The following is a 9,434-nucleotide window of genomic DNA, read 5'->3' on the forward strand; positions in this document are numbered from 1 at the left end:
ATTATGATAACTGATTCTGTTGCATCACTTAAAAGACAGCATTTCCCACACATTAAAATGAAAACAATATGACAAAAACTTAACAAGTAATTTCACACAAACTCATTACTTTAAATTGTTTTATAGTAACATCTTCAGCTAGCCTATCTTTTAGGAACAAAATTGTCACCAAAATACCTAAGTAACTTCCTGGGGAGTCTGATAGGTAAGTTAGAGAAGTCTACAAATTTATATTTATGTGTATAAAAGGACAATGGCTTTCATACTGTAGTCCATGGCTTTCTCATTCATTCAGTTGTCTCATTAGCATAGAAAACAAGCATATATGATGATAACACTTGTTCTTCTTGTTGGGAAACGTTAAAGTAGTGAATTCTAAATGGCTTGTTTAGTAGAATTTGGCAAAAGGCAGAACTTGGACTGAGCCTAGGTCTTCTGGTAAAAGTTTGATTCTTTCTCCTTTCAAGCACATATGAGGTGTGCATATGCTAGGGGGAGCATAATCCAATATCCAAGTCTAAAGAAGTAAAGAAAGGGAAACGGAAGGAACAGGTATAATTGTATGGAAGGTGAAATATGACAGTGCTCTCTTAAATTATAGGAAATAGCAATAAACTACCAGCTCTTAAAAGCCTTCAGGAACAAAAATTTTATTAAGGTATTTAAGTTTTTCCTGAAAATAAAGAAAGAAAATAAAAGACTAAACCATATGACATTCCACGAAATCTTTCATAAAGAAAAAAGAGAAGCTGTGAGTTCCCGGAGCTGTTGTCATGGTTACCTAAACCCATGACTTTCTGCTGAAAAGTGACTTTGTTTTTCATCCCCCTGTGGCTTCCATGTGATATGCTTTCCACCTGATGAATGAATTCCCTGGCTGCTGTGCACTCCCATCCACTATAGGAACTGTGTTCCTCTCTGTTGTGATCCACCGAGACAGCTCTCTTTGACACACCTTTTCTGCTAAGGTTAGCTTCTCTTGTTTACATAACATTATATCTAATTGTGCTTAGCACAGGTATTTTATACATAAATATCACTAAAAATTATGGACTACTTGAAGGGAAACATATATGCTTCTACTTGAAAATGCTTTTGAGAATAATCAAACAAAAATAAATAACAAGCTAAGAAAAACTGCTTGCACATTAAATCTTATTTCTAAGAAAATTAACCTCAATCATTTGACTTTATGTACTATCTCCTTTCAGATAAAGTTTGTCAGGAAATCACTCCATCTCAAATAATGCTTAGATGTATTATCATCTATACCATATATTTTCATGTACACATTTACACACACACAAAGGCACACACATTCACATTCATGTAGACCAGTAAACACTGCACAAAATGCCTCTAACCTAGTTGTTAACTAAGTGCTGTTTGTTGGCATTTTTGTGTCTTTCACATTGAAAATTCTGGGCAGTAAAATATGGGCTAACGTCTCAGAAATTCATCTAGGTCAGGATTTAAATTTCCTTGATTTTCATTTTGTTCAATTCAGCATGTATTTATGGAGCACATTCTGTCTGCATGTCATGGCCCCTATATATATATGGCTATAAATTTATTTATGAATAGTTGCTACCTTGGGGAATCTAACAGTGGTAGACAGAGATAGGTTTAAAAAACCATTCACATGTTTTGAAATATTATAGAAGTTGTAAGATAAATCTGTACAAACTGTGGAACAAAGGGAAGGACATCAGTTCTATCAGTCATAAATCAATGTGTCTGTCTTCCTCAGTGTTTGATGTACATGAATTATTTTTTTACATTATATGTGTATGAGTGTTTTCCTTAATGCATGTCCAAGGATCATGTGTGTTCTTGGTGCCCATAGCAGCCAGAAATAGATGTCAGATCCCTTGGGGTTGGAATTGGAGCTACAGATAGTTGTGAGTCATCTTGTGGGTGATAGAAATCAAGCCTGCCTCAACTGGAAGAGAACTTAAGATAGAAAAAGTAACCACCTCTCAAATTATACATCCATAAATTAGTTTGTTTTTAGACCTGCTTTAAGCGTAAGTCCAAACAGTTTACTTTCATAGAAATGGGAGACACAGCCATTGGGGTTCTGTTCTACTGTGTTTTCTGTATGCAAATCCTTCTACTGTTTCAGGCTTATCATTACAAATGTTAGCACCCCATGAAATACCACAAAAGACTTCTCATTTTGGAATGGATAAATACTATCAAATCTCTAACATTTCTTTTTGTAAAGTAAAAGCATATCTTAAGTCAAGCAATGAGTAGAAGCCCATATGAAATGGGCTATCGGCCTAGTTAATTTGGGAGGTATTAATGAGCTCATTTTAACTTGGAAGCTATTTGATCTCATCTAACACAAAACAGCCTAGTTTTTAATTTGAATGTTTAATTTAGACAAAAGCATTCAAATTAATGGTGTGTTCATTACAGAAACTGTGTTTTCATAAAGGAAAGCAAAGAGATAACTAAACAATCTCCATATTAATTAAATCCGTGAATCTTGGTCTTGGCTGCAAATTGGAGCTACGCAAAGAGGTTTAAGAGTACAAGTACCCTTGGGAGGCTGATGCAGGAGGATTGCTATGCTTTAGAGGCTAGCCTAACTGTAAAGTGAGTCCCAGGGCAGCCTAAGGCTACAGTGTAGGACCTTTCTCCCATATACACACGCACACACGCACACACGCACACACACAAAATGCACACTGGAGCTTTGTAATAGACCAATTGATTCTGTTTTTCCAGCAAGTAGATATACCACTGATATTTAAGCAACTACAGAGCAATCACAAAAATTGAGATGGTTGTAATACAGACATCTATAGGATTAAAGCAATATAAACACTTTTTATTTTTTTATAGTTTATGTCAATAGGTGTCTTGTTTGCAGGTATGTCTGTGTATCATGTTTGGGTGTGGTGCCCAGGGACACCAGAAAAGGATATCAGAGCCTTGTAAATGGAGTTACAGATGATTGTAACTTGTCATCCTTGTGCTGGGAATTGAACCCAGTTGTCTAAGAGAATAACCAACCTTATTTTTTCCATTTTTTCAGACTCAAACAATCCTACTTTGCTTTGATTTTTAAAAATCCTATTTATTGACCTTCTGTTTAAACCTTCAGTTTACTTTTGAAGAAATTTTCATTTTTCTTTGGAGCATATTAACTGAAGAGGGGTTTCAAAAGGACATTTTCATGGAGGCATATATGTTTTGACCATATCCCTCCTCCCAAGCCTTCTAACCCTCTCCTAATGGGAACAGGCAATGAGAGAAAAATAGCTGTTTTTGAAGTGCTTTAACAAAACAGATGATTGTATGAATAAAAAAATAGACAATGTGAATTAGTTTATATGTCTTGTCTGCAACCATTTATCCCTGGACAGGGCACAGATTGGGCATCCTGAAACTCACTTTGTAGACCAGGCTGTCACAAACTCAGAGATCCACCTGCTTCTGACTACGGATTGCTGGGATTAAAATGTGCTCCACCACACAACCTCATTTTTGAAAATGTTGTTTGCTTGCAAAGGTTTTTGTTGTTTTGTTTTGCTAATTTTATTTTTTTTTAAATTTTGCTTGTTTTTCCTCAGTGCTTTTTTTCTCTCACTTTGTTAATGTTATGTAGAAAAAAAAAAAACCCTTCTTCTCCACAGCACTATAATTGCAGTACAAGTTTGTAGGCAATTTTAGCCTACAGTTATAGCAATTATAGTTCATGGTTTACTAAGCCAGATAAATCTATTGTGGTTTTAAATTTTATTTTATTGCATTTGTTTTTTTTAAGTTATACAGTTGACCATAATCATAAGATGAATTCAATATTCAAAACATGATTAGAAACATTAAATCTGGGTATCATCTGGAAGAAGACTCCATGTAATTAAATACTAATTTATATCTTCTTACTGGACAAAGTACATATATTACAACTTTCGATAATTTAGATGATCCTTCAGCCTTACTGCATGAAGTAAAGCTACGAAACAAATCAAAGTATTGTATAGCAAAGAGAACCCCATGTCCAAGACGGACATAATTTAGAGCTATAGCCAGAGAATAGAGACAGGTGAGGGGATTGAAGTTCGTCGATTAAGGTAGAATATCTGAAAATGTACAGCAATATAATTTTCCCAGCAAAACCTCTCTCTATAAAATGCTTACTGGGTTTAGTAAACAGTTGGCATCATTGACACCAGGAGTTAGCTGCTGTATTTTACAGTGGCATTTTAAGAGTCTCCATTTTGGAAGTGTATAAGCACGAATGAGAATGAAGTGAATCTGAATTTCAGAATTCTCAAATGTGGGGCAGACTGTGCATTGTTCTTTTCATCGTGTGTGAACTGGTCCTCAGAATAGTCGCATCAGGAAATTGTAGAAGGTAAGACAGAAAAATCATCTCTCACACATGTGTTTATTTAAAGGAAAAACATTTTAACGTTTTTTAATTTCTTTTTTTTGCCTCTGATGCAGAATGAAGAAAATAGTAAGAGAAATAGGACTGTAATCTCAAAATAGCAATTCTTTAATCTTGTTTTGAACGTTTGTAAATTAGGGAAAGGCTAATTTTTTTCTCTTTATCCTAATGAAAAAATTTAGCAGAGCCAGATCCTTTCAAAAGGCCAGTCTTGTCCCCCAAAATAAAAGGGTTAGTCAGACAATCATTTTAGCCATTAACAAATACCATCTTTGTTATTTACCTACAGGGCTGTCATGTAATTTTAACAAATTATGTATATCTTATGGCTTTTTAGGGATATGTTGATATTAAAAGCACATTGAATCAGTTAATGCATATAAATACTTTCAACACTGATTCACATATTCTAAATATTCATTCAACAGATTTTAGTTTATTTGTAAGCCTAAACAACTGAATATTTTGTGTCCAATCAGTGTTTATCAAGCATTCATGTAATAAAGGTTATCATTGATACTTAGTGACGGATTCCAGCACTCTCCCTTGAAGATTCTACTTAATTGTTCTGGGTTAGGGACAGGAATTTTTATTTTTAAGAATATAGCCTATGATTTTATTGGCAATGTTAATTTTATTATTCAGAAGCATGGACTAAGATAATCTGCTTACTCAACCTATTTAGTTATTTCGGCCATGCCTAAATAACTCTGAGTTACTGCTTATGCCAGATACCACCCTAGGTACTAGGAATGCAGTGGTAAACCAAAAAGGTTTTGTTGACAACAGATTAGACACCTAACTAAGCTATTAGATATTAGGTGAATAAGCACTAGTTGTGATTTTGAAGTGTTCTCAAGAAAAAGCCAAGAAGCATGAGAATCTCCTAGTCATACGCTGAGGCATCCGCGGAGATGTGCACAGAGACTGCCGTGAAGATGGGGCTGTGGAAGTCCCACTCCTCTCTCCCTCTGCATGGAAAGTGCATCTTACCTGCCAGGAGGAGAAGAACGATGCCGGGCTGAGAAGGTTAGGGTTTTCAGGGTGGCGACCCCCCAAGAACTCATCCGTGCAAACGTCACAGGTTTCTGCGTCTCGCCAGTCCCAGTATGGAATGGTGAAGTTCTCATCCCCGGTTAGCTCCTGTATTTCTTGCTCCCACCGTAGCAAGAAAAGTCTGTGCCAAGGCAGAAAACCAGGGGCTTCGTGGGCAAAATCAATGTCCCTCCAGACTTCAGATCCTCCCAGCAGGGTGTCTCTTGACACATAGTAATGCATCCAAACAAAGAGGTCATAGATGTTGATGTCACTAAACATGGGTGTTGACCCATTGTTCATTTGCTCATACGTGCCTGTGGGGATGACATAGACTGGGCTGATGGTATGCTTTGCTAAAGTTAAGTAAGCCAGGAACTTATTCTTTTCCGGGACACTCAAATCATGGATGTTTCTTCTGATTAAGAGCCGCTTCTCTGTGCAATTTGGGCCCCCAAACCCAAACTTACAGTTTCCGCAGTTGAATCCCATGAAGTTGTCAGAGCACTGACAGGTTCTGTTAAAGAAGACAGTGGGCCAGGACTCACGGTCATCTACCCCTTTGAAGGGGAATTGAGGTCCAGATGGTGCATTGGACAGAACGACGTCCTGGCAGGAACCTCTGCCTGAAAGCTGACCGCAGGGACTTCCATCACCTGTCCATGGTGGACAGCATTCTTTTGCCATCAAGTTCCTTGAGGAGGCACAAGCTCGAGGAAAGTGGCCAGAAGAGATCTGAAAACTCCAGAGAAGGCAAAACAAAACAGCCAGGAACATTTTTCCCTTTAGATGGTACACGATCTGCTTAAATGGGTTAACGAGAGTCACAGACTTCTTTTTACAGCAACCCCCTACAGTGACTATCACATGTCTTGGCTAAGACCTATATGACCACTCCCCCTTCCTACATCAAATACTCTCAGTCTTTATCCTAAGCTTTTATCTTCTGGAAAGCACATGACTAACTTTCCCTTGGAGTTTGCACACAGCCTACTATGAGGTAGACTGACGTCTAAGGAAGATATTTTGTTAATTGATACGAAACTAACAGTATTTCAAATTTGCAAATGACAATTATATCAAGACCAGATTATCTCTTGTGAATGAAAATCATGAAATATCTGAACACGAGGCTGTTGTTTTCAGGGACTGTAAGTGTGTAGCATTCATAGAACTCACTTTGCCAAGAGATTTTCTTCAGAACTCATAGATTAGTGCTTATATCTGACTTTTGCTGAACTCACTCACTTTTACTTATTTGTTTTGATTCATTTTCTGACAATTACAAAGGTAGCTTACTTTGTAACTTTGATGAATTGCTTCAGTGTGGGAAGTTTTCTAGCTCAAAAGGCCACACAAACTCTCTCTTGTTCTCTCTCTCTCTCTCTCTCTCTCTCTCTCTCTCTCTCTCTCTCTCTCCTTTCACCCAGAAACTAACTCTGGATCTTAATAATTGAGTGGCTGCATGTTTTGAACTAAATGGTGGGCACTGTTACAGGAGCTGAAGAAGAATGAGAATGGCCAAGGAACACAAGTCCCTTTAAGAATCCCTTCCGAATGTGCCTCACACTAAAAGCTGGGCGATTATCTGAATGCAGAGAGCAGGGGGAAAGAAGTGAAAGTTTGAGGAAACTCTTTTGTCTGAACCTTGGAATGGAGGAGATCTAGAGAAAACCATCACTTTCCTGATGATGCTGGAATGTCAGTCTGCTCCTCATTTTTGCTTCTACCCTAGTGTTTGCCTCAGTATTTAAAAAGTGTTGACTACTTCACAGTATTCTCTTAAGATTCAAGGCAGCCTTTGCAGGTACAGGGAGCTTATGTGGGTGCAGGGAAGGGAAGTTTCCATGGAGACTCTGTCTCTTGCTGGGATCCATAAGCTCCGCATGATCGCACGCAGGGGCTTTAGTTCTTTTTTGTGTTTCTTCTCACAAAGCTGAAAAGAGATTAACATAGGACTCCATTGCCTTGGGGAGTTTTTGTTATGTATTACTTGTAGCCACATGTGGCCTTTTCTATTTTTTTCCCATCTAGTTGCAGGTAGAATTCAGCCTTTTCTGTTTAATTTAATTAACAACTCTTTCTTTCACTTGTTCCCCTATCAGGCATCTCAATAAAATTACTTAGAAAGTCCCCACCATGCTTTCTAAGGATTCTACATTTCTTTCCCAAGCCTATTTGCAAAGTTTGTAAAGCATACTTAGAAGATCGACTCAAATGTAGTTTGCAGTCTTTATTTCCTTCAGAGGGTTCGAGTCCCTTAAATTAACAGTTCTTTTTGCTCTTCTTCAATGTAGTTCACTGTCTCCTCTAATTTATGTTATAATCTTACCACTAGTACCAGTTTCTCTGTATCAGAATCCATTTACACAAGTTTTGCTTTGTCTCTAGATGTACATAATGTAGGAATCTTCAAGTTACAGAATCTGATAATGCCCTATCCATCCTGGTTGACTCTTGAATATCCTAAGACAGACTCAATATAATATTACATTAGCTATAATTGATAACATATTAAATACACTGCAAGAATTTTATTGTTTGTCTCTTGAGCATTAGGTGAGTAGGGAATAGAAATGTTACAGCAAGTATAATAGGACAGTTTTTATGACAGTCAAGACTGTCTGTTTTTAAAAATTGTGATTTAATTTTAATATTTATAGCTATGCATATTTAAACATTTTTCTGAGTTAAATAACTTTTTGACGTTTCTACAAAAGAATTTCCTTAAGGAAAAATGTAGGTGGATCTACTACTATAGAGTTGAGGAAACTTTTTTGGGAGAAAACCTATTTCAAGAGGCACCCGATGGATTTATAGAAGAGTATACTAACAGGATAATAAACTTTTATAGAAGGGCTTCTTGAATTAAAACTTCAAGTAAAAGTGGCATTACACTCTCAAGAATTCTATGGACTGCCGGGCAGTGGTGGCGCACGCCTTTAATCCCAGCACTCAGGAGGCAGAGACAGGCAGATCTCTGTGAGTTCGAGGCCAGCCTGGTCTACAAGAGCTAGTTCCAGGACAGGCACCAAAAACTACAGAGAAACCCTGTCTCAAAAAATCCAAAAAAAAAAAAAAAACCAAAAAACAAAGCAAAACAAAAAAAAAAACAAAAAACAAGAATTTTATGGACTGTTAAGGTACCTTGCAGTCACAAAACAATAGAGATGAAATGTAAGGCATACATATAAACATGCAAAAGGGTTGATGCAGTTTGAATTTAATCCCATCTTAATTGATGGGACCGTTAGAGAAAGCAAGCTGAGAATGCATTCTTTCCTTCTCTTTGTAGAGGTGGGGTAGGTGCTTCAGTCTCCTACTGCCTTGACTTGCCACCATGATGGGCTGTAGGCTTGAACTGTGAGCCAGGATAAACTGTTATTCTATAAGTTACTTTTGTTAAGGTATTTTCTTATAGTTACAACAGGAAACAAAAGTAAGATAGTATTCATGACCAGAATGCGAGTACTTTAGGCTTTGGTTTTCCTTATTTTCCTTATTGGTTTTTAAAATAGATCTTTGACTTGAAGTGATGTCAGACTATTCTATCATTTCTAGAAAAATTTTATGTTTTGTTAGTTTCAAGAATTACTTTTTATAGACGTTATATTGCTAAAGTTTTCAAATTAATGCCTTCTTAATTTTATCACTGTCTCACATTTATTGATGATTCCGCATGATTTTTTTACATTGAAGTGAATTTTTATTGGGTATGATATGTATTTTTTCATTATAACTAGTTTCTCTCTCTCTCTCTCTCTCTCTCTCTCTCTCTCTCTCTCTCTCTCTCTCTGTGTGTGTGTGTGTGTGTGTGTGTCTTCATGAACCAATGAGTTCCAAATGCTCAATGGTAATCAAAACAAAACTTGTGAGAGTCATGGTTTGACTCATGGGGATTTGGGGATTAAAATCTTCAGGACTGGCAGCAAGGGCCTGTGCCTGCTGAGCCATGTAGCAGTTCCCAGAACAAGTGTTGATGATTGCTGCA

General features: G+C 37.0%; 1 protein-coding gene across 1 annotated transcript in view; it reads right to left on the reverse strand.

Annotated features, from left to right (window-relative positions):
• Tyr (tyrosinase) overlaps positions 1-6,281 on the reverse strand; it is a 48,063-nt gene extending 41,782 nt beyond the window's left edge. The window contains exon 1 of the mRNA XM_048435347.3: positions 5,402-6,281. Coding sequence (XP_048291304.3) covers positions 5,402-6,220 — 819 coding nt within the window. The 5' untranslated portion in view covers positions 6,221-6,281. The remainder of the gene's footprint in view (positions 1-5,401) is intronic.
• Between the last annotated feature and the right edge of the window lie 3,153 nt (positions 6,282-9,434).

This window comes from Myodes glareolus, chromosome 24 (assembly GCF_982192425.1).
Source record: "Myodes glareolus chromosome 24, mMyoGla1.1, whole genome shotgun sequence".
NCBI lineage: Eukaryota > Metazoa > Chordata > Mammalia > Rodentia > Cricetidae > Myodes > Myodes glareolus.